Raw genomic sequence first — 26,136 nt, forward strand, 5'->3', positions numbered from 1 at the left:
GAACATTGTGTACAAGATGTTTCATGGATATAGTTCTCATTTCTCTTGGATAGCTACCTAGGAGAAGGACTGCAGGTCAAAGGGTAGATCTATGTATAACTTTATAAGCAACTCCAAAGTCTTTATTTAAAGTGAATGTATCATTTGTACATTTCAGTCAACAATGAATGAGAGTTCCAATTGCCTCATGTTTGTCAACATTTGGTGTTATCTGTCTTTTAAATTTTAGCCACTTTAATGGCTATGTTGTGATTTTATGTAATGGCTATGTTTGTGGTTTTAATTTGCATTTCCCTGATGATTAAGCATGTCAAGTACTTTGTCAGTTGCTTATTGGTCATTCATATATGTTTCCTTGTGGAGAGTCTGTTCAAGTTTTTGCCTCCCTCCCTTTAAAAAACAGGATTATTTGTGTCTTTACCATTACGTTGTATGAATTCTTTGTATGGTCTGGAAACGCCTATTTTTCTTAATAATGCCCTTTGATTAGTGAAAAATTGTCAATTTTGATGAAGTTTATCAATTTTTCTTTTATAGTCATTGCTTTCTATGTACTAAGAATTTTGTTAAAGTTTATTATTAAAAAAAATTTTTAATGGAGGTACTGAGTTCAATCCCCAGTACCTCATGAATGTTAGGCAAAGATATTCTCCTAGGGTTTTCCTAAAAACTTCATAGCTTTAGCTTTATGTAGTGGTCCATGATCCATATCAAGTTGATTTTTGAGTACACTAAGTGATGGGCACCAGCGTTTTTTTCTCCCCATATGCACGTCTAGTTACAACACTATTTATTGAAAGACTTTCCTTTCTCATTGAATTGCTTAGGTGCTTTATACATTCAAGTAAGGCTTTTTTGTTATTGATTCTTTAGGATTTTCATCAAAGAATTATGTCATCTTCTAATAAGAACAGTTTTACTTCCTTCTTTCTAATCTTTATGCCTTTTGTTTCTTTTTCTTGCCTTATTGCCTGTCTAGGATTTCTAGTACTATGTTGAATAGGAGTGGGGAGAGTAGACATCCTTGCCCTGCTTCCAGTCTTAAAGGGGAAATAGTCATTCATTTATTATTAAGTATGGCATTAACTGTAGCATTTTTGTAGATGTCCTTTATCAGGTTGAAAAGTTCACTTCTATTCCTGATTTACTGAGAGGTGTTTTATATCATGAATCAATATTAAATTTTGTCAAGTGCTTTTTGGGTATCAATTGATAGAATCATATATGTTTCTACTTTAGACTGTTAATATGATGGATTACATTGATTAATTTTTGAACTTGAACCAGTCTTATATTCCTGGAATAAACCCCACATAGCCAGTGGTGAATTGTTCTTTTTATATGTTGCTGAATTCAATTTGCTAATTTTTTTTGAGAATTTTTATGCCTGTATTCATAAGAGATACTGGTTTATAGTTTTTTCTTCTTTTACATTTTTTGGGGTCTGTCTTTAATATCAGGATAATGTTAACTCTATAAAAATAAATTGAGAAATATTTCCTCCTCTTCTGTTTTCTGGAAGACATTGTGTAAGATTATCAGTATTATTTAAATCTTCTGTTAGAGTTCTCCAGTGAAATGATGTTGGCCTGGAGATTTCTTTTTTGAAATATTTTAAACTATAAACTCAATGTCTTTAATAATTATGTATTTTATTTTAGTGAGTTTTGGTGGTTTGTGGTTTTTGAGGTATTGGTCCATTTTATCTAAGTGGTTGGATTTATATGTGAAGAGTTGTTTATAGTAGTTCCCTATTATCCTTTTATTTTATTATTTTATTTTTTTAACTTTTTCTTTATTGAGTTATAGTCATTTTGCAATGTTATGCTTATTATCCTTTTAATGTAGAGTTTGTAGTGATACCCTCTCTTTCATTCCTGATATTGGTAATTTGTTTATTCTTTTTTCTTTGTAAGTTTTGCTAGGAGTTTATCAGTTTACTGATCTTTTCAAAGATCTGGGTTTTGGTTTCATGGGCTTTTTTTCTTTTCTTTTCTTTTTTATTTCATTGACTTCTGCCCTTATTAATACTTATCTTCTGTTTGCTTTGGATTATTGTGCTTTTCTTTTCCTGGTTTCTTAAGAGGAAGCTTAGATTGTTGATTAATACCTTCTTTCCTAATATAAACATTTAATGCTATAAATTTCTTCCTAGGAGCCACAAAATTTGTATACCACAAATGTTGATATTATATTTTCATTTAGTCCAAAATATTTTCTAATTTCACTTGAGATTTCCTTTATGACCCATGACTTATTTAGAAATGCATTGTTTAATTTTCAATTATTTGGAGATTTTCCTGTTACTGATTTCTGCTTTAATTCCATATGGTCAGAGAACATACTTTATATGATTTCAGTTCTTTTAAATATACTTAAGTTTATGTTATGATCCAGGATATGGTCTCTTTTGGAGAATGTTTTATGTGCACTTCAAAAGAATGTGTATTTTGTTGCTGTTGGGTAGTGGGTCAGTCAGATCTGTTTGGTTGATTTTGTTGCTCAGTTCTTCTATATCCTTGTTAATCTTCTGTGTACTAGCTTTATTAATTACTGAGAGATAAATGTTAAATCTCGAACTATAATTGTGAATTTGTCTATTTCTCCTCTCATTTCTGGCAGCTTTTTCTTCGTGTATTTTGAAAATTTGGCATTAGGTACATACACATTTAAGATTGTTACATCTTGGCAAAGTGACCCTTTTATCATTATGTGATGTCTCTCTCTCTCTTACTCCAGTTTCTTTGTTCTGAGGTCTACCTTATCTGATATTCATCGAGCCACTCCAGCTTTCTTTTGATTAGTGTTTGCCTCGTAGATCTTTTTCCATTGGTCCAGTTTCCATCGGATCCATCCCTTAGTCCAGTTCTTAAAGGTTTAGGTCAGCTGTTTAAGGACAGAGTTACAGATGGGCAGCTTATGTGAGAGCCCAGAAATTCATGGTTTACTTTATTGGGTCATTTTCTCAAGTTCCTTCCTCTCCACAAGCTCCCTGGTACTTTCTGGTTCCCTGGCCCCCCTTTTTGAGAGTTCTCACCTGAAAGCTGGGACTTTAGTTACCCTGCTCTGCTGTGACTTCATGTGACTCTACCTACTTCCAGGGCCAAGTGGCAGGAGGTCACAGAGGGAAAAAATATATTAGGAGATCATTCTACCCTCTTGGGACGACAGCTCCTCCACTGGGAGAGGAAGCTTTAGGTCCTTCCAGGTCCTGCTGTTGATTCTGTTGCTACTACTGCTGCTGCCACCTAGGATCACGGACGTGGGGGCACAGAGAGTGGAGAAAAGAAAAGAAAAAAAGATCTTTGAGCCAAAACTATAGGGCTTCTCTTAGAGCTTTCTCTGTCTGCTCTCCAATACCCACTCCTGAGTTTTGAGTTGGCTTGAGTTCAGGTCAGGGGATACTGGAGGAAGAACAGTAAACTCACTGCTGACTTGCTGGTACTTTGAATTCTCATCTTCAGTCTGCCTGCTACTGTTTACTTTTCAGAATTGTCAGAGAGCTTCTCTATGCATGCATTCTGTGCAGGTTTTATAGGAACAGTCAGTGGGAGAGACAGGTGGCAATATGTTTAATCCATCTTAGCTAGAACCAGAACCAAACTGTTCCTTCTGGCCGTTTTAAATTTTCTTATCTTTTTGATATATGCACAATTCGTAGTGATATCCCATGGGTGATAAAAGTAATTTGTGTTTCCTCTTTCTTTATCTTGATCTTACTATAGGCTTATCAATTTTATTTATGGAAGAACCAATTTTAGCCTTTGTTAATTTTCTCTGTGGTTTATTTTGCATTTCATGATGGCCCAGTGTTATCTTTATTACTTCTTTTTTTTCTGTTAGCTTTTAATTTAATTCAATCACTTTTTTCTAGCTTCTTAAAGTGGAAAGTTAGATTATTTATGTTAAGTCTTTCTTCCTTTCTAATATAAGTGTTTAGCACTATAAATTTCCCTGTAAACACTAGCTTTTCTGCCTACCACAAATTTTGATACGTTGGATTTTTATTATCACTCAGTTTGAAATATTTTCTAATTTCCTTGTGATTTCATTTTTGTTCTGTGGGTGATCTAGAAGTATGTTGTTTAATTTTTTAATATCTAGGGGTTTTCTTGATATCTTACTGTTATCAGTTTCTAATTTAATTCTTTTGTGGTTAGTACAAATACTTCGTAAAATGTCAGTGTTTTAAAATTTACCAAGACTTGTTTTATGGCCCGGCAAATAATTTATCTTGATGAATGTTCCTCGTGCACTTGAACGTGTATCCTATGGTTGCTGAATATCGTGTTCTATGTGTCAGTTACATCACGCTGGTTGGTAGTGTCACTCAGATTTTCCATTTCCAGACTGATTTGGTGTCTATTTCTTATATCAGTTACTGAGAAATGGATGTTAAAATCTTAACCCTAATTGTGGATTTGTTTATTTCTACCTTTCATTCTATTGGTTTTTGTTTCATGTATTTTAAAGCTCTTCTATTAGGTACACATTTATAATTTTGTCTTTTTGATGTAGTGACCCTTTTATCATCATGAAATGATAAAATCTTCTTTGTACCAGGTAATATTCCTTGCCCTAAAATCTGTGCTGTTTAATATGCATATAACTGCTCCAGCTGGTTATGATTAGTGTTTGCATGGTATTACATCTTTTTTAAAAAAAAAAAAATCCCTTTAATTTCACCTCATTTTTCTCATTATATGTAAAAGATACCTCTTATACACAGACATAGGTGGGTCTTGCTTTCTTATCCAGCATGAGAACATCTGCCTTATAATTGGACTGTTTATTCCATTTTCGTTTAATATAATTATTAATGTGATTAAATTTAGGGCTGAAATTTTGTTTATTATCTATTCTTTTCTTCTATTTTTGCTTTATTCCTGTGACTCTTCTTTTCTGCTTTCTTTTGGGTTAATTGAAAAGTGAATATTTATAAGAAAAGTGAATACTGTCTTTTTAGTTATAACTTTTTTGCCTTTTGGAGGGGAGTGTTCTATGGATTGCAATATTCATCTTCAGTTTGTCAGAATCTACTTGGAGGTAATGTGCTTAATTTTAAACATAGGAAACTTACCCCCTCTTTTATACTAACATACATTATTATTATTTATTGTAGTGCACATCTGTATGCTGGTGACGAATTTTATGTTTTTGTTTATCTGAAAATGTCTTTATTTAGCCTTCATTTAGAAGGAGATTTTTGTTGGACCTAGAATTCTGCATTATCATTTTTCTTGCAGCAGTTTAAAAATGTTTCATTATCTTCTGATCTTCTTTTTCTTCTTTAATGAGAAGTCAGCTGTATTCGTATCATTGCCCCATGTATGGAATACATCGTTTTTCTCTGGCTGCTCTCTTTATCTCTGAATTTTAGCAATTTGAAGTGCAGTATGATGTGTCCGGATGCAGTTTTATTTGTATTTATCCTATTTAGGATTCTTGAGCTTATTGGTTTTGTAGATTGATGTCTTTCACAAATTTGAGGAGTTCCTGGCCATTAATTCTTCAAATATTTTTTCTGCCTTATTTTGTTCCTCTGTTTCACTTTCTGTTTCTATCACCACTCTAGGTACCTCATATAAATAGAATCACGCAATATTTGTACTTTTGTGTCTGGTTTATTTCACTTAGCATAATGTTTTCAAAGTTAATTCATGTCGTAGCCTGTATCAGAATTTTCTTCCTTTTTAAGGCTGAATAATATTCCATGTGTGTATATACCACATTTTGTTTATCCATTTCTTTGTTGGTGGATCGATGGGTTGTGTCCACCTTTTGACTATTGTGAATGGTGTTGCTGGGAACATTGGTGTACATAGGTTTTTTTCTAAAGGGCTATCTAATAACTTATTTAGTATGTACAGCTAGGAGCAGAATTGCTAGATCACAGGATATTTGTCGTCTTATTTTACCAAGTATTTCTAGATGGTTCACCAGAATGGCTGGACCAGCCTACCATCTCATCAGTAGTGCATGAGAGTCCCTGTATCTCCCACCAACGCTGACATCCAGCTTTCTAATTTTTGCCAGTCTAACAGCTATGAAATATTGCCTATTTCTCTGATTACCAGTCTCCAGTGTTTAAACACTCTCTCATGTTTAAAAACCTCCAGAGGAAGCTCTGTGGACACCCCCCACCATCTTCTGCCCTACTGTTTAACCAATTGATGGTTAGGAAACTGTACTAACTAACTGAAATCTTTCTGGCTGCTCATGAACTCAGCTCTACATCTGTTTGTTTTAATCAAGAATGACATAGGAAAGGAGCACTTTGCTTTCCACAATCTCATTTTGGACTGTTTTTCTCTTCTAGCCTCTAACCGCAATAGAAACTTTCCCAGAATCCACCACCCAGGGCTCAGACTCTCCCAAGTCTCTGCTGAGTATGACCATGACCACCAGCTCTGAATGCAGTAGCCCAGAGATGGTTAAGGTGGCCTCCCTTAAATGCAAGCAGCAGTGGATACCTCGGTACCTCATCCAGGAGAAAATAACAAAAATTTCTCTGCCTCAAAAATCCCAGAGCTTCTTGGGGAGTCTGAACCCCAGCTGGACTTTGCTGAAGAATGGCGTGAAGAAGCAGCTTCCCACATCAGGGATCTTCACCAAGGTTCAACCGAGGGAGGAGCTCTCCATGTCCCCAGCTCACTACAACCCAAAGCTGGTGCTGAGTGACCAGTCACGTGAGTGCCCATGCGTTCAGGGATGTGCCAAGAGCTTTGGGGATGGAGTTACCCAAGGAACCAGACCTAATCTTGGGGAGTGCCCAGTCTGAGAGAGGGTGCAGCCCTTGCTCTCAGGGAGACCCCAGTCTGATGGTGGAGACATAGTCCATATCCTTAGGGAGTCTCTAGTCTTACTGGTTAGACAAAAAATGAAAAAAAATAGAATACTATCTAAATACCCTCTTCAGCCTGTCCTAGTTCTCATTCAGATGAGCCCCATTCAGCCAGGCCTTTACAAGTTGAGGGTGTCCAGCACAATGGCTGAATCTGATTTCAGGCATTTCAGCCAGTTTTAAGCCAGGGGACCCAGAGGAGGTGGCCTTCACCAGGAATTTGTGCTGAGTCCAGAAGCACAGATTGCTGATGCTGATGACTTTGCCTTTCCAGAATACCTCTCCCTGCCCTGGGAGTGCTACTTGCGCAGCCGAAGCTCTGGCGAGAAGAGGCAGCTGCATGTGCCCTCCCTTCTCCTCCTGCAAAATCTTCAGGGCCACGATGTTTCCCAGAATGATCTGCTGGTGGTTGCAACTCCAGCCCGACTGGATCCGAGGCCTGGCAGAAGCCATGTAGGTGCTGTGAGAGACCCGTGTATACACAGTCGCTGCCTGATCTCTGGCCAGAAAGGATGTGAGAGGAACTAGGTGCGCCCACCTGTAGTCCCTTAACGTGTCTGGCACGTTGTCAGGCACTATATATTTCTATTTCTGGAATGTTGGGTTGGTAGGCAGACAGATGGATTGATAAAGATGTACAGGTAACTAGACAGTTCAGACTAACTTCCATCGAAATGTGACCCCCTTGCAATGACTTGCTATGACTGATCCAAGCACACTTTGCCTTGTCTTCCAAGATGGTGCTAAAATCGAGACCGTCACTAGTGCCAGTCCCAGAAGTAGGACTGTATCAACCAAGAGGGGCTGATTTCCACACCTTTTGTGCTGTGCCAGCCTGGCCCAGGTCCAGGTCACTTGGGCCCAAAGCTGGCCCTGGAGCAGAGTGTACTGATGGGACAGGGCAACAGGACAGCGGAGCCCGAGGAGATCTGGAAACAAAGGCCCTTAGGCTTTGACTCCAGTGTGTCAAAGGACCAAAGAGAGAGCAAACTCTAGTGCTCCCAAAGGAAGGTGGTGCTTACAAATTTAGGAGAACTCTACGGTAGAGTGGAGGCATCTGTGCTGCTCGGCTGCGGATAGAAGAAGGTGTTATATTTTAATCGTCTCCCTCACTCCCACCACCTAAAGTGGACTGTGACCAGAGTGACCTGTAGCTCCCACTGCAGAAGGGCTGGCGAGTGAACATCAGCCCATAGGCATCACTGTGGGTGCTCATAAAAATGCATATTCCAAGGCCTGCTCCCAGAAATCCTGATTTCATAGGTCCTACTGGGGGCCCAGGAATCTGCATTTTAAGAAGCTCCTCTGGAGGGGAGGGTATAGCTCAAGTGGTAGAGCACATGCTTAGCGCACAGGAGGTCCTGGATTCAATCCCCAGTACATCTTCTAAAAATAAATAAATAAAACTAATTACCACCACCATCCCCCACTATAAAATAAAATAAAATAAGCTCCTCTAGGTGATCCTGATGGTCCTCTCACCACCGTCAGAGAAAAAGTGGGCCTGGTGTTTCCCAAACGTCCCTGATGGTACGAATCATATGGGGGCCCTTGTTAAGCCTAGGGCTTTCCAGGCCACACCTCTGGAAATCCCAACACAAGGGATTTGGGAGGGGCCGTTGGGAATTTGCCTTTGGAGGAAGTATCTCAGGGGGAGTGAAGACTGTCCTACCTTAGACCCAGGCCTGGGCAGAGGAACCTGTGCCGGCCAGCCTGATGCGTGGGCCTGTTAGAGGAACAAAGCTCCCCAGTCCTCATGGGGCTCAAACTCACCCCCACTGTCTGTGGTTCATAATTGTCCAGAATTTTAAGTTTTTTATGCTCCTACTTTTAGAAAGGGGGGTGATGTAGCAGATTACAGTAGAAACTTTTGTTCAGCATGACTATTAAATGAAGTTACAATGATCAGAAGCCACACAGAGAAAGGGAGGAGATAACGATATTCAAAGGGTGTGATGATTCCCACATGGATTGTTGAATCTGGCTCTGGACTTCTTAGCAGAAAAGGCCAAACATAACATTCTGTTTTGGACTTTTTTTTGTCTCCCCAGTTATGTCTCCACCATCAGACTGGGGTCTCCCTGAGGGCAAGGGCTGCACCCCCTCTCAGACTGGGCACTCCCCAAGATTAGGTCTGGTTCCTTGGGTAACTCCATCCCCAAAGCTCTTGGCACATCCCTGAACGCGTGGGCACTCACGTGACTGGTCTCTCAGCACCAGCTTCGGCTTGTAGTGAGCTGGGGACATGGTTGAACCTTGGTGAAGAGCCCTGACGTGGGAAGCTGCTTCTTCACGCCATTTTTTAGCAAAGTCCAGTTTGGGGTTCCGACTCCCCAAGAAGCTCTGGGATTTTGGGGGCAGAGAAATGTTTGCTATTTTCTCCTAAATGAGTAAAGATAAATTTACTCATCTAGTAAATAGATAGTTCTTTACAAGAGACTTCTTTCCCTGCCTCTGATTTCTTAAGAGCAGCCTGTCATGTGGTCACTTGTCTGTTATAGACTTTTACTACCATAGTGGACAATGGCTGAAGGTACTGACATGTTTTTAATGACTAATGATAAAAGTTACCCTTTTTGGTAGCGTACTTACACAGGCACCAGCACTCCTCTGAATATATTTTTTATCTAATTTAATTCCAATCACAACTATATACTCTAGAAAAGAAAAAAACTGGCTCAGAGAGCATTTAACATTGGCTCATTTAACTGGCTCAGAGGGTTTAACATTCAAGCGGGACCACAGCTGTTAAGTGGCAAAGCAAGGATTTGAGTCAGATGTTTCTATTCGCAGGCCTCAGACTCTTAAAGCCACAATATCTTTCCTTCAAATGGCATTTTTAATATTAGTCTTCAGTTAAAGCCAAGGAGATAATAAATGGCTCTTTAGTGAAGGCATTTCTGCAGGGAACAGAGTTGGCCCAAGCCAAGCAGGGCTTCCTTGAATACCATGTGGAGTCTCCAGGTCTCAGAGCTGGTCCTCTGCTTTTAGGTCAAATGATGGCTTCTAAAAATTCCCAACTAATCAGACCACAGAGGACTGACACATACAAGGCAAACTAGCAAAAGTCTAATTACATAAAGCAGAATGCCTGTCTATCAACACATTGATTTACAAATGGAGTAGGATGTGGTGTGAGAATAGGACTTCTGCATAATAAATGATGGCTGAGTGAAAGAAGGAGAGAGCCGAGTAGAAGTCCAAATTATGGATCAAGGGCTCTCTTGGCAGGTGTCATGATGCCTTCCACACATCGAGTTTACGTGCCACATCTCATGTGATCCTGAGGTCAATGCTATGAGGCAAGGCAGACATTATTACGTTATTTTCACGTTGAAGATGAAGAGAATCAAGGTTTGGGGATATTCGATGATTTGTCTAACCTCATACAAGTGATGGGTTCCAGAGAAAATAGCCCCTGATATTTCTGTCTCTTTACCATCCTTCCATCGACTTAGATCCCATCATGACCCACGTGAGGAATGGAGCCCTGACAAATTCCTCTATGTTTCTGCTTAAATCACTATAATCTCATCATCATTCCTCTGGAGCTACTTTCACAGTGGGTGGGCCCCTGAGCCCAGGGTTTCAGATCTATCAGCAGTTGAGTTTTAGGGAATAAACAGCCCAATTTGTAGGATCTTAAGGATGATTAAAAGCTGGCTAAAGTAGGGTACCTGGCACCCTACTGAATAAACGGCAGCTGCCAAGATGATGGTGATGGTGATGGTGATGGTGATGATTTTGTGCTGATGGTGTTCAGCCCGGCTCCTCCGGATGGACCGGGATGCACTTGCTTTTGTTGTACTACAAGCTTTGCCTACATCATCTCAGTCCTTGGAGCAACTCTTTGTGTTAAGTACTATTGTCATTCTCTCTCTCTCTCTCTTTTTTTTTTAAATGAGGAAGCCAAGGTTTAGAGAAGTTAAGTAACTTGCCCAAAGGCACACAGGCAGCAAGAGCTCCTGAGCCTGCGCTCTTAGCCACTTACCGCTCGTCTCTGGCCAGCATCTTGGCGGCTCTTAAATGATCTGTATCAAATGTTTGGGGCTGTGAGGATGCAGGAAGATGAATGTTGTGTAGATAAAAAAGAGTTTCTGTGGATGTGAATCACCTAAGTGCCTCCTCAGCTACTGGAAAGGGATGGTGATGATGAGTTAATTGACTTGACTATTCTAGAAGCTATTTTATTTATTTATTTAGTTAGTTAGTTAGTTAGTTATTTAGTTAGTTAGTTAGTTAGTTAGTTATAGTGGGGAGGTCATTAGGTTTATCTATTTATTTCTTTTGGTGGAGGTACCAGGGATTGAACCCAGGACCTCATGCACGCTAGGCATGTACTCTACCACTGAGCTATACCCTCCCTTTTTAATTTTTTTTTTTTCAGGTGAGAACTAGAAGCTATTTTAAAGGAAAATCAAAGAAAAATCCTTTTTTTCCTTTCCAGAATCAGACCGGATCTCTGCCATTTTGTCCCTTTCCTCCGCTTACCCCCAAGAAATGATTTGTCTCTTCCTAGAGTGTCTTTGATGCCCATGGAAGCAGCTGAAAGTTTAATTTCCTCATCTGGACATCCTGGTCTTCTGACTACCTCCCATGAGCACCACTGAGGCTAGGAACCTTGCCTTTCATGCCCTCCCAGTTAGCTTACAGTGCTGTAGGACCATGACCTCTGGGAGTCACTGGTGCTGCCCCAGGACACACCCCAGCGGCCCCTCCAGCTGCACTTCTATGGGTACATCACATGGCACTGTCGTCCAGAACACTCCCAGGGACAGAGCAACCTGAAGGGAGGAGTGTTTCAGAGAAGGACTCACAACTTGCAGGAGTCCAAAGGCCTCAGAGCACCGATAGGCCTGTATCAGCCAGCCTTCAACTCCAGAGAGAAAAGACAGAGGAAGGGCTGGGCCTGATAGAGAACTCCGAGCCCTGAATAAAGGAGCTGGGGCAGTTGTAACTTCACCAGATGAAGACCAGACCTCCTCCCACCCCAGCAGCTCAGGGCCCAAATATCTGCCTGCTTCCTCCCTTACCAGCCCAACTCAGCTTTGCCGGCAAAGACAGAGGTGAGGTGAGAGTACCCAGCCTGCAAGTATTTCTCCTGTTGACCTGCTGAAATGATGCATCCTCCCCTAAAGTGTGCATTAATAAAATAAATTGCCATGACCCATGCCAGGATGAGAAGCCTGACCCAGAGTGAGGGTGGGGAGGGGAGGTGGGAGAGAGAGTTCTCTTGAGCACCCCTCATTAAGAGAGCTCCACATGTATCCGGAGTGTTTGAAGAATTTCTTTGGACCAATGGTCTTCAGTAAGGCCTGCCCTCCTTGCTGGGAGCCGGCAGCTCAAGGTGGCCCTTCTGGGGGCACTGTGGCTGCCACATCTCTGCCCAGCACAGGGCTCACTTTGGCTGCAAGTTCATTCACTACCCTCTTCAGGAATGTGATCCAAGATTTTTGCCTCAATCGCTCTCCCTCAGATCCCCAGAATGAGCTTGGAGGAGAAGGATGGAGCAGAGGAGGAAGAAGGGTGAGGTCTGACGTCAAGCATCTGCTTTACAGTGTTGACTCCCTTGGCTTGATGGATTCCCAATGAAATGAATTTCTGGCCTCAAGGATGTCAGGGGATTCTGAGATGCTTGAAGTCTATATTACCCTTCAGGCAAAAGACTTTAATTATCCAAGGTACTGAGTAGAGAAGTTAGACTCTAGCCATTTGTGTCCGGCTGTGAAACACAAGCACAGACACACCTCTATCCCCACCTAGGCTGGTTTCAAGGACTTCTGGTAGAAGGTTCTTTTTAGAAAGTCAATGCCCAACTAAACGGCAGAAGGGAGCCCTTGTTACCACTAGGCAGACCAGTAAAATCTTACCTGTCACCTCAACCCCCCTTTCACTGGCCCTTTCCCATGCCATTCAGAGGGCTCAAAATAGACTGACCCAAGGCCACTTTTCCCATTGTCACTATCAGGGTGCGATAGATCATAACCTGGCCCAGACAGAAGATTTTAAGATTTGCTGAAATGGGGCTTCCTAGAAGTGCTACATCTCTCCCTTTTTCTCCCTAGTCACCAGCCACCTGTCAAGGTTCCTGAGCTGATAAAAAGGAAGTCTCTTAATAAGGTGAAATTGGAATTGTTTGTCTTCCTAAGGGACAGTTTTGTGCCAGCACCTTTAATCCTAAAGACAGGGTCAGCTTCATGGGCATTCGATCTGTGCAGTCACACAGGGCTCCACACTTAGAAGAGCCCTGCACTTGGTTTAATGGTCTGTTGTTACCATCTTGAAATTCTGAATAATGTTTAAATAAAGAGCCCTGTATTTCCACTTTGCACTGGACCCACCAAACTATGTAGCTGGTCCTGCCTAGAGATTGTATTGGCTCTAGGTTATCCAATGAGAAGGCAAAATAGTAGGCTGCCTTCCTTAGCCCCACCCACCCCCTGCCTGGTCACCCACGGGGCTATGCAGAGCAACTGTCTGGCAGGATGCTCATGGGGGACAAAAAATGCTTGTGGCAATCCTTGCCCCCATGGAGTGTGCAGCAGAGTAAGACAGGTCTGTGGAGAACTAGCCTGAGTTAAGTGACACTGAAAAAGAGTGTCAGTGGATGCAAAGGAAATGCCTTCACATCCAGCTGGGAGGATCACTTCTGCTTCATTAAAGGAAGTGATTTTGAGGCAGGAAAAGATAAGGATTTTTTTTTAATTAAAAAAGTTTAATGTAAAAAGTTGCAGATTTCAATGATGACTTATTTGCCTTTGTATGAAATTTTATATAAAAATTTAGGTTCAAAATCTCTTTCCTCTAAAAAAAACTATCTGTTGAAATATAGTTGTCATACAACATTGTATCAGTTTCAGGTGTACAACACAGTGGTTCAACATTTATACACATTATGAATTGATGACCGTAAGTGTAGTAACCATCTGTCACCATGCAAACTTATTACAATATTATTGACAATATACCCTATACTAGACATTTACATCCCTGTGATTTATTTCTTTTATAACTGGAAGTTTGTATCTTTTAATCCCCTTTACCTATTTTGTTCATTTCCTTCCCCACTGGTCCCCAACAGTTTGTTCTCTGTATCTGTGAGTCTGTTCAGTTTTGTTTTGTTTTTTTCATTTGTTTTGTTTTTTTCATTTGTTTTGTTTTTTAGTCTACATGTAAGTGAAATCATATCATAGTTGTCTTTCTCTGTCTGACTTACTTCACTTAGCATAACACCCTCTGGATCTATCCATGTTGTCGCAAATGGTAAGATTTCACTCTTTTTTATGTCTTAGTAATATTCTATTGTGTGTGTAGTATATATATGTATATATACTACATCGTCTTCATCCATTTATCTATTGACAGTTTCTTCCATAACTTGGCTATTGTAAATAATGCTGCAGTGAACATAGGGGTGCATATCTTTTCTAATTAATGTTTTCCTTTTCTTTGGATAAATACCCAGGAGTGGAATTGCTGGATCATGTGGTGTTCTATTTTAATTTTTTGAGGGACCTCTATACTGTTTTCCATAGTAACTGCGCCAATTTATGTTCCCACCAAAAGTGCACAAGGATTCCCTTTTCCCCCCATCCTCACTAACACTTGTTATTTGTCATCTCTTTGATGGTAGTCATTCTGTCAGGTGTGAGCTGATCTGTCATTGTGGTTTTGATTTGCATTTCCCTGATGATTAGTGATAAAGAGCATTTTTTCATGTGTCTGTTGACCATCTATATGTCTTTTTTTTAGAAAAATGTCTATTCAGCCCTCTATCCATTTTTTAATTGGATCATTTGGGTTTTTTGTTGTTGTTGTCTTTTTTTTTTTTTTTTTTTTTTTTTTTTTTTGCTATTGAGTTGTGTGAGTTCTTTCTATATCTTGGATAGTCACCCTTTTTATTGAATATGTCATTTGTAAATATCTTCTCCTAATAAATAGGATTTTTAAAAGTGTATATGAAATATGGGACTGCGTTATAAAGCCCTGGAGAAAAATAAAAACAACCCTGAAAATGATCGAGGTCTAGTCCAATTTGTCTGGATCAGAAAGGAAAACTGGGAGATGACAATGAAAATCTAGTTTAAAGGAACATATTGGAGACCCAGGTGCTCTTTGAGTATATCACCATTACTTCACTCCTCATGATGGTGAACTTGTTTACATGGCTGTCTCTCTACTGGACTGTATCATGTCTGTATTTCTTTGTATCCCCTGCTTTCAGCCTGGTGCTTAGGACATAATAGGGATTCAGTAAATAGTTGCTGAAAGAATTAATATTGTGGAGAGTCTAAAATGTTTCCCTGGGATGTGTTTACCTAATTCAGTGGGCAGTGGGAAACCACTGAAGGTTTTTGAATGAGAGAGAGAGTTTATTTAGTTGGAAAGGTGAATCTGGTAGTAGATGGTAGAATGGATGATTGTAGGAGAGAGATGGAAACTGGGAGAGAGGTTGGGAGACTCATATAGTGGCCCAGGTTTCAAGCCCTTGCAGCCCCTGTGAGGATGGCTGACTGTGGGGAAGAAAGGAAGGAGACAGGTGAGAAGAACATTATAGACCTGGGACATAGCAGCTGAATGAATGGAGCGAAGAAAGGGGAACAAAAAAGACAGCGTCAAAAGAACTGAGTCCCTGAGGGTGGCTATACCTCAGTGGTAGATTATATGCTTAGCATGCATGAGTTCCTGGGTTCAATTCCCAGTACCTCCACTAAAAATAATAAACAAACAAACAAACAAACCTAATTACCTCCCCACTCCCCAAAAAAGAACTGAGTCCCCTGGAAGAAAATAGGAACCTTGGGAAAAGGAGCTGCTTTGGGGGACAGGGGGTTCAGGGTATTTGTGTTGTAAGGCAGCTGGATGAGTTCCTGTCTCCTGGTGGATTTAAAAGAGCAGCACTGAAGGAAATGTTTCCGAATGCAAAAAAAATGATTTCCTGAAGGCAAAGTTGTTAAATGTAGTCATCTTGGACTGGGCAGATTCTCCAGGCTGAGAATGATCTGGATAGTTTAAAAGACATGTGTGTCCCCACCACCCCACCGATGTAATTAGTCAGTCTCGGGGTAGGGTGTGCAGGGGTGTTGACCTGGATTCAGAAAGCTCCCTCTGTGGGTTTTGATGCAGAGCCATGTACGGGAGCCACTTATCTGGCTCACCCTAGCCTACCTCAAACAGGTCGGGCACCTCTCCCTGTTTTGAGGGCGATTTCTGATTCCAGTTTTCCTTCCACCCTGGCAGGGAGTGTAAGGGAGGCAGATTGGCAGCTGTTCCGAGCTGCGCCCTCCCCCACCCATACGGGATGATTACATGAGCTGAATGTAATCATTCACAACCCTTGTCTTTACAGCTGGCATGTCACTTAGCTTAATTACAGCACACAGTGGCATTTCAGCTCAAGGAATCTAAAAAAGCAATAAAATGGGTTTTGCAAATTGTCAGGAAGGCAATGAAGACCTTGAAGCTGCAATTTACTAAGCATTGCTTTCAATTATTTTGCATTCTCCAGGCATGACCCTAAGTTATTAACCAGCAGTCTGCGAAAGCCAATTGGGCAGTATGTCTTGTGGAGGGTACTTCATGTCCCCCGAGAGCACACTGTGTGCTGGGGAGGTGGTGAGAGGCTCCAGGAGCTGCTCTGAGGTGGGAGGGGATTGTTCTGAGCATGTGTGTCCCGTTGGCACCTGTTCATTTGGCTTCTGCCATGACTCTCCCTAACCGTGGGCCCTGATTGGTCTAGGATGGCCTTTGGCAAGGCCCCCCTTTCTCTTTACTCCTGAACATCTACTGTCCCCAAAAAGCATGAGGAAAGAAATGTGGGAAAGCAAAACCTAGGATTTAATTAAAAAATCTAGAACTGGCACCTGGTGTCTCCATCTCTCTGGCTGATTTCTTTTCCTGGCTTATTTCCTGGTTCCTCCTAATTCTTGAGTAGGCAGTTCTTGGTCAGCCATTAAAGTGAAAGACTGTGGTGTCCCTCCACCACCCTGCTTGTCCAAACCTAGAAGTCTTAGGAATGATAAGAAAAAGGGGCCCCAACCATCTGAGAAAGGGGTGGGAGCAGCAGGATGTCCTTGCAGGCAGCACTGAGATCCTCTTGCTGTGAGCAACATTGGTCAGCATGATTATTGGGAGCAGAATGCCAGCTGCCTCAGCAGTCATGCCAGGCAGGAGAACAAACACCGAAATCCTGTTGGCAAACCCAGCAGGGCCATCACTACGTGGCCAAAGCAAACAGGGGCTGAGGCAAGCAGTAGTGGACTCTCACTTCCCCTTGGATCTGGCAGAGGGTGAGATTCCGCCAGCTAAGCCCATGTGTCAGGGCATCAGACAGCCATGAGGATGCTCATATCCATCTCTGGACTAGGGCACAAGCTGGACCCTGGTTTTCCTTGCCATAGTCCCCTTTGAATTTGGCACAGGCCAAGGAAAGTCTGATAATGAGAAAGAATTTTCGTATGTATTACTTTGTTTATTCTTCACAGCAGTCTTGTATGAAGATTATCCCCATCTTGCAGATGAGAAAACTGAGGCTAGGGGCCATCAAAGACACAGAGCCAGGACTGTCTCAGGGGTCTGACTCAGTGTCTGCTGCACTTCTCACTCCCTCTGCCCATCCACCTCTCCACCCCAAACTCTCCCTTGTCAATTCCCACAGTTCCTTCATCGGCAAATCTCCCACAGTCTAAACTGGACTTGAGTTCTTTCCATTTTGGAGCTGAGAATCAGATGCTCAAAGGAGGGGGAAAGGGTTATTTTTGTTTTTAGACCAGCAAACAGCTAGTTGACCTCCCTGATTCTGTCTGCCACAGCCAACAACACAACCAGGAGGCCCAGTGAGATGAATATATTTACAAGTATTTTTCAGTTGTTTGGCCATTTCAACAGTGTTTCTGCCACCCTCTTTAAACATAAAAAAATTTTAATCAAAATCTCTGTCATGTTATAATTTGATTGAGTTTGGACATAGTCTGAACAGACCCTTTTCTGACTTGCAGCCTCTTGGTGTCTCTAGGGCCTGATGAAAATTCACATCCCTTGCCACATGGTTGGGAAATTTATATTTCACGGAGAGATGCACATTTAGCTGTGTTCATATCTAATGGAGGGACTGGGCGCCTACTGAGAAAAGAAAAGCCAGCTGTTGAATTGGCTGTTTCCCTCTGCGTCCCCACTCCTCAGCAGATTTCCTGATTATTTGACACTTTCTGATTGTTTTCCAACATGACTGAGGGGAAGGAAGGACAGGAGAAAAAAAGAGGAATCGTTCATTGGATTCTGACCCTGTTACCAGTTCTTTTTCCCCTAACATTTTCTTTTACTCTGCTTCTGGGAACCGTGCAGGGAAATGCCATTCATTGTCAGAAGGGGCCCGGGAAAGTGGAGGCGGAGGGCGTGAGAGGGCTGAGAGGCCAGGATGGGGCTGGGGGTCCCCAGGAGAGAGCTAGGCCTGTGCGGAGCTGTTTGGAGCTTCTGTTGGAAAAGGCGCTCCCGAGAAAGGCGCATCTGGGCGAATTTGCCGATAAACTGGAGATTAGGACGCGAGGAGTAAAAAGTTCCCTTCCCACCACGCAGGGCCGAAGCGCGGCTCCAAGTGACCCAAGGAGTAAGTCCTCCGCGGAGAAAAATCCCGGGTGGACCGTGACTCCCCGCCTGCTTCCCCGACACCGTGCCTCACAGGCGCCGTCCCGCCGATCGCATCCCGGCTCGGGCGCCAGGACCGCGACCCGCCACCGCGGCTGCTGCGGGCGGCGAGAAGGCTCCCCGCAGAGAGGCCTGGCCTCCGTCCCAGCGGGATCCGAGGAGGGTCGGTCCAGGGCTGGAAGTAGGACGGAGGCTGGAGGAGCTGAGCTCCGGGTAGAAATGCTCAGGACAGGGCGGGACAGCCAGTTACCAAACGCTTCCCTCTCGCTCCGCTACCCGCTCCGCCTCACAGAGCCGCAGAGTTGAAGTCAGTTCCCCTGCGAGCGGAAACTGGCTTCCTCCGGTATCGACTTTATGAATCTGTACGCGTCACTGCTGTTTATTTAGCGAATATTATGTTCCAGGCACTGGAGCAAAGCGCATAACGAACTTTATTATCCCCCAAATCACGTGATAAGGAGGCTATTATCCCCATTTACAGATGAGAAAACTGAGCCCGATAGGCGGAGTAAACCAATTACGTGTGAGATTAAAGACTGAACAGCCCGTGGCTCCAAAGCCATGCAAAACTTTGGTGTGACCCCTCGTGGACCATGGCTGCTTGAACTTGTACTTCGTCCTAGGAATTAGTTTCTAGCATGGAGATCAGTGTAAGGCCACACGGGAACAGAGCTGTGCATTCCAGCGTGGTCACCACCTTTCTGCTACTGTTCCCAGAAGGACTCCCATGAAGACAGGTGGGAGTGGTGGCAACCCCAGCTTTACAGAACTGGGCTCAGCAACATTCAAGTCATAGGTAGTACAGAGAAGTTTCAGGGAAGGTCTTCTGATGTCCTAAACGCAGGAAAAGCTTTCAGCCAGGCTGTTCTCCTGAGTTATTTTTATCCTTGCAGTAAATGGGGTGCTGGAAACCCAAGCTGTTAGGCGTGCCTCTGCCCACAGTAGCTATGATGTACCAGCACCTACCTGTTCCCAGACTGGTTCTCTTGGTGTGGAGGGCTACTGCCTGGACACCAGAAGAAAGGGAACTGAGAGCTCTCTCCCCTTCCCTTCCTCCCTCCTTTTTTCCTTCCTTCCTTCCCTCCTTCCTTCCTTCCTTCCTTCCTTCCTTCCTTCCTCCCTCCCTCCCTCCCTCCCTCTTAGAGGGCTGTGAAGAAGAATGGAGTTTGTTGTTACTTTTCCCTTAATTCACTTCTCAGTCACTCTAGCCACTTGGCTGTGACTGGGCGGGAGGTGGGGGGCAAGTGGCTGAGGATTTCTGGGACACATGTAATTGGGGGCCTTAGCAAGGGCTGACAGGAAGTTGAGGATGGTGGGACATTTCTGCTGCCCCAAAGTCCTGGACTACACTGTGTTAAGTGAGTCACTGTGTTGATATGATTCCAGCATCAACTCTGTAGCCATTAGTTTTATTCCTCTTTTACAGGCAAGGAGGGTCTGTTCAGGGAAATGGAGACTCTTCCTGAAGCTGGAGGGGAGAGGGATCTGGGTCAGTGCTGGATCTGTTTGATCTCATAGCTTTTCCCTACTCCACCATGAATGGCTTGAATTGGGAGTCAAAACAGGCTCCCTCCATACCATCTTCAATATTAAAAATGATAGCCACCCAGCATTGTAAACTGACTATAACTCAATTTAAAAAAAAGATAGCCATAGTAACTATGTTCTTACAGTTTAGTGACCAAATCCCTCCCCAGTGTGTGGGGGTCTCCACTCTGGCTTGCATGTGCCCTTAACCCTTCACAGGTGTTCAGTCTCCCTTTGGAGGGATGTCTTTTAGCTGATTCTGTGGGAGTGGGAGTCTGGCTGATGCCTGCTCTTTCCTACTCTCTTGGGGGATGGGGACCATTTTCAAAGTGCCATTTCTGAGGCCCTAGTGAACCGACTCTTTATCTGGCTGGAGAGAAACGATTCCCCGAAGGGATGCTCCTTCTTCGGCCTCGAGTAGGCAGAATGGCTGCCCTCAAGGAAGGCCACTGGATTCCTGGTGGGAGAGAGAGAGAGGATTTCAGAACCTCCCGTCCTCTTGGCCTCCCCCCCTAACCTCCCTCCCTCTCCCAGCCCCCTTTCTTGTCCCACCAGTTTTCAAAGTGCAGAGGATGTTTACCCTCCGGAGGGATGGTGCTGGGGTCAGAAGCCTGATTCACCGCAGGGAGGCACCCGAGTCCCGCCCCCACCCAGCAGCTGGGAGCACAGCAGAGGGTGAGGAGATCCAGCCTTGGAAACCCCACCCCTCCTGGCCAATAAATGCCTCTGTGACTCCCCAGCCTCTCAGACATCCCCCTCACAGCTCGGTCCTTCCTCCCGAGCCTGCCAGAAGGCCTGGATGCTTGGGAGTATCGGAGAGGGCTCTAGGCACTCCCTACCCCCAGTGGCTCTCAGAATTGGGTTAAGGGCTATGAAGAAGGGATTCCCTTAATCCGCCTCCCCACCCTTAGTTCACTTTAAGTCCTTTCTGGCTTGTCTGGGGCATCCTTGTCCAATGGCTAGAGATTTCTGCTCACCAGCCCCCAACCCCCTAACTGGGCTAAGGGACAAGAGTTCCTTGAGGAGGAGCCAGGAGGTGGAGGAAACCCAAGAACTTGCATCATCCCAGTGGCCAGGGGTTGGGGGTTCAAAGGGTTTGGAAGTGAATTCCAGGATGTTGGGAGGAAGGGGTCGCAGCTTCCCCATTCTTCTAGTCCGTGACCTCTGAGGACCAGTCCCCCGCTTCAGAACCAGTTAATATTTCACTAGCTACCCTCTTCCATCCACCTGGAGTCTCCGGAGAGGACTGTCCCTGAGCCCAGCCACCACGTGGTCCCAGGTCGGGTCAGCCTCCTCACCTGCACAGCCGCAACCAGAGCCTGCCTGAGCAGTCGCCTCGGCCCCCGCCTGACCCCAACACACTGATAAGCCCCCAGACGGCCAAACATCGTTAACTTCTTTGCCTTTCTAGACTTCTCTGCCTTGTCCTTTCCATGACCCCAGCTGAAAGGTTGCCCCGGTGTGAGTCTGCACTTCCCCCAGGGGCTGGACTTGGGTGCACCACGTTTGGCCTTTCCCCCAACATCCTCTCCCCCATCCTCATAGTTCTGGACCCAGAGCCAACGTTTTTGTGAAATGCGGTTGGTCCAAAATAGTGTCCCGTCACCCTCTACCCCCCTGCAACTCCCCTTGCCACTTGTGGACTCTGTCTCAGAAGACCTCCAGGAAACAGTAAAAATTAAGAGAGAAAAGGGGGAAGTTGATGTCAGAGGATGTCAGCAACGATTGCAGGAATTGAAGCTTAAAATCACTCTCAGCTCAACCCTGAATATAGGGGGAGTGAAAAGGATTATATGGTCCACTGGGACGAAGTAACCACAAAATAATGTTCTTGCTTTCTTAGTTGCCTTTGCTTTTTGAAGCGTTGCTCACACACAAAAAAAGGGGGACCAGGCTGACAGGAGACTGTCTACATCAAAACAACCAGCTGCTGGGAAACACCCGGTTGCTGATGGTTTTCCCCTGGTGTCTTGGAGCATGGACAAAGCCCATGTGGGTCATGGCCCCAGGTTCGCAGACCATCTGTCCAGGGTGGAGGGAGCCGTTGGAAAACTTTTCACCGTCAGAAGGCTGCTGCTTCTCTCTGCAGCTTCTTCAGGCAACCCCACTGCCACCAGAGACACTGGTTCTGCCCTCAGATCCTTCCCTAGCTCTCTTCTCCCCAATCCTTCTCCCAGGAAAAAGAAGGCTCTCAGAAAAAGACCCCAGGAAGACTGGCTCTGACCAGAGGGAGGGCGGGAGTATCGGGAAGTGGCATCCACAGGGGAGGGCAGAAGGGTCCCTGGGATGGGGATGGAGAGCTCTGCTTCCTGGAGGGGCCACCTCCCTTTCTAGACCCGAGCTGAGCTCTTAAGCCCAAGTATGTGGTTTACACAATTCAAGTAACTATTTGGATAGATGGGAACATTTTCTCACCTGAAATAATGCAATAATGGGACCAAAAAGTTAAATATCCTTTGATCAAAAACCAGGTAAGAAAACCCCTCAGGCTTCTCCCGGGAAAGAGGTCTTTTGACTAAAAAAGAAATTGATAGCAGGTCATTATCTAATTTCAAAAAACATTAAAATTCAATTTACCAAATCCATACCTCAATCCCAACAATTTTGAGGGGATAAAACTTAATAACAAAACCTTGGGGGGAAGTACATCTTGTTTTCTAATTTAAAACACTGCCCTGAGGCACTTGACTAAGCTTGAAGTCCCTGAACCTTGGAAATCATTCTCCAGTTCGGGTAAGTGCTTAGTAAGTGTCAGCGTTTCCCCTCCTTGGATAGACCTGGCTCCGGAGGATGGAACTCTACAAGGAGGATGGAACTCTACAAGGCCCGAAGTCTCTCTTGACCTTTCCTATGAAGATCTGCCTAAAGGTTTTTTTTTTCCCCCAGTTTCTTTACTGTGCCCCAGATAGATATATAGACTTTCAGAGAATTCCAGAAAGTGGTGAGAATGCAGAGCTGAGGAATTACCCGCCCCCAGCAAAGCGCTGGCTAAGGCTTGTTGGCCCACCAGTGGAATATCCGGTGCAGTTGAAAGAGGCTGTGTTTGCGACTGATCCTGGAACCGTGGAGCACTACTTGGAGTTTTGGGCGGTGGGATGGGGAGCGGTGGGCTCATAGCCGGGATCCCGCAGCTAACGACGGGCACCTCTGGGGAGAGCGAAACGCAGCCTCTGTAGCCCCTCCGATCCTTGCCTCATCCCTCAAGTTCAGCCCCCAGTCACTCTTTGCTGTCCCATCCCTTCTCAAGTCACTCCTTGCTGTCCCAAACGTCCCCTGGGGATGAATAAGCGCCTGGTGATCACCAGGTCCTGGGAGGGAGCAGCTTTCTCTCAGTTTCCCCAGAACCAGAAACTGAGTTGACAGCCCGTCCAGCTTTGTCCAGCGTGGAAGGGCTGTCTGGAAAGGCCCATCTGCCAGATGCCTGAAGGAGCTGTGTCTTAGATCCCACCCCAATTTTCTAGAGTTTTCTAAGTTCTTGGGTGGGCAGCTGGCTGAGGCATCGAGGGAAGGAGGCTGAGGGAGTGCCGGGTCTGAGGTCTCAGTTCTGCGGCTCTGAAGCCATTTCCATCAGAGTCCAATCTGGAACTTTTCTATGTCTTCTAATCTTACGAAGAGTCAGAGAAAATGATTAAGAAAAAAAAAAACAAATCTCTCCCCATTTTCCAATAAAAATGGAATTCTGCAAGAGAAAATCCAAATGGGCAATGGTCTGAAATCTACACCCCATTCTCTCCAGAAAAAAAATCGTCCGGAAAACTCTAGTGCATTCAACAAAAGTAATGCATATAAATCTGTCACATGCGTAACCCTATTGACAAAACCAAGTCACAATCTCACATTTTAGTAAAATATCAGAAAAACAAATTAGGAAGAAACTAGATCAACAGAAGTCAATGGAAAAATGAGAGGACAAGAAAAGACAGTTCTCTGAAAAAGGACACATAACTTGCTTTTAACCTTGTGAACATAGGTTCAACCTCTATGAACATCAAAAATGCACAAAGCTTTTGACATGCCCATTTCTAAGAATACATCAAACAGATACAGTTGCATATACTTACAGGGTAGAGTATATTGGTGAAGGAAAGAAAAGAAGAGAAAATTGGAAATAATCTAAATATCTGTCAATAGTTAAATAGATTGTGGCACATCCGTACAATAAAATGGAGCTATTAAAATACATTAATAAAGATATAAACCAATATTAACACTTTTTAAAAACTAAAAGACAAAATACAAAGCTATGTGTGTGGTATGCTGCCATTTGTGTTAAAGGCTGTATTTTGTAAGGATACAGAGGACTCTGGAACAGTGGTTGCTCCTGGAAAGAATGGCGGTCCGAAGTGGCAGAAGAATTACTTTTCTTTTCAATCTATGTCCTTTTATAACTTTTGAATTCTGCCTTTGGCACGCAGTGTCAAATTTATAAAAAGATTGAAATCTGGAATTTATTATTTTAATAGTGTTTATTTTTAATTATATAGACAATAAAGTTTATTATGGAAGTTTCTGAAAACAGGAAAATTAAAACATGAATTACATTTCTGTTTATAAGATCTGATCTACACAATCTTTATAATAACATATGTGGACTTCTCTCAGAAAATTAGAACTAATAAAAATCAGACAGTTGACATATTCTTTTTAAAAAATATAAGTAATTATTTTTTCTGAAGCAAGTTTTCCGAGTTCAACTTGACGAGGACGATGCTAAAGCAGGTACTTAGTTGGTAGTCCAAATAAAAAGTAGCAGCTAACTTTTAGCTCCCAGACAGGTCTAGATATCTGAGTTCTCTGAGTAAAGAGTATAAAGGGGAAATTATTTGCACCTTCAAATAAAATTTGAAATTTTTTGAAATAGGTCTGGCAAAAATTAAGCCAGACCTAGCCGTTCATTTTCAAGCTGAAATATGTATTGCTGCGGGACTTCCTGCTATCTCCAGGTCGGCTTGGCTTTGTACATCGTGGGGCTTGTTGCCCAGGGACGGCCCCGAGCCGCTCTGGGAGATGCTGTTCTGGCGGCCACTTGGCAGGGAGTCGGCGGGCGATGGGAGCTGGGGCTGCCCGGGTGGGTGCCTCCAGAGGGATGGGGGCATACGGGGATGGAGACTTGACAAGGCTAAGATGCGCCCTTCCCTGATGGGAGTAAATTCTCCCGGAGAGAAATGCCTCCCCGACCCCCAGGCGGACGCGAGGGCTCTGATTCCAGAGTCCCTCGCTCCCCTAACCCACCGTGACCGCCAGCCCACTGCGGGGCATCTCACTGGGTTGGGCCGGCTCTCGCGCATTATTCAAAAGAAAGTCAGCCCATTGAGATTATCTGAGGATTTGGTGAGGAAGTCAGAGGGCCTGAAGTTCTCCTGACCCCTGCACAGAGCTAGGGGGCCGGGAGAGAAAAGTGAGCTTGAGCGGGCGGCCCCTGTGGTCCGCTGCTCCCACCTGTTTCGGTTGGGATGGCTCTGGGCACTGGCTCTTTGCGTCCCTGGAGCGACCAGCGACTGATGCCAATCTGTGCAGGAGAAACGTGAGCCTGGGGTCCAAATTCTTCCCCTTTCCTGTCTCGGCCGGCGCCTCAGTTATCTTCCCATTCTCCCTCGCTAAAAACATAGGGAAAACGAGGCTCAGAAAGATGAAAGATATCTGTTGGATTTGAGTCAAGAAAGAGATCTTGGGAAGATTTCTTGGCCAGCAGGATCCTTGGCGACCCCGAGGATGAATTCCGTGAAGGGGAACAGACTCCAAGTTACCAATTTCCTCCTTTCTCTCCCTTCCTGGGGATTCTGTTACTCATTTTCAGTCCCTTCCAAAGGAACTTCTAAGTGAAAGAAAGATCGGAGTCAGCCCAGCTAGTCCCTGGGAATCTAGTTCCTTTGTCACATTGTCCCCCATATGACTGGTGTGGCTAAAAAGGGAGGGGAGGAGGGCTTGAAATCTGCATCTTTGCCTTAATGATCCAGCTTTCTTTGTGTAAATATTGTTGTGGCTCTGTCACATCAGGCAAGAGGAGATGACCAAGCAGACTAATAATAAAAATAAAATAAAAAGTCATTGGCTTTGGGGGATTTTTAAATTATAGGTATGTCTCTGGTTCTGCTTCTGGCCTGAAACCTGATCAAGGATTA

General features: G+C 43.9%; 1 protein-coding gene across 3 annotated transcripts in view; it reads left to right on the top strand.

Moving 5' to 3' along the window:
* Window positions 1–11,999, top strand: part of TTLL6 (tubulin tyrosine ligase like 6) — a 29,312-nt gene extending 17,313 nt beyond the window's left edge. Inside the window, exons 10-12 of one of the 3 annotated variants that reach the window (XM_032457821.1) lie at window positions 6,530–6,689; window positions 7,119–7,297; window positions 11,292–11,999. In XM_032457821.1, coding sequence (XP_032313712.1) covers window positions 6,530–6,689; window positions 7,119–7,297; window positions 11,292–11,348 — 396 coding nt within the window. In that variant the 3' untranslated portion in view covers window positions 11,349–11,999. Of the gene's footprint in view, window positions 1–6,319; window positions 6,690–7,118; window positions 7,373–11,291 lie in introns of those variants that run through there. The other 2 variants (XM_032457820.1, XM_032457822.1) reach the window with 2 other exon arrangements.
* Window positions 12,000–26,136: the final 14,137 nt, after the last annotated feature.

Source organism: Camelus ferus, chromosome 16, assembly GCF_009834535.1.
Source record: "Camelus ferus isolate YT-003-E chromosome 16, BCGSAC_Cfer_1.0, whole genome shotgun sequence".
NCBI lineage: Eukaryota > Metazoa > Chordata > Mammalia > Artiodactyla > Camelidae > Camelus > Camelus ferus.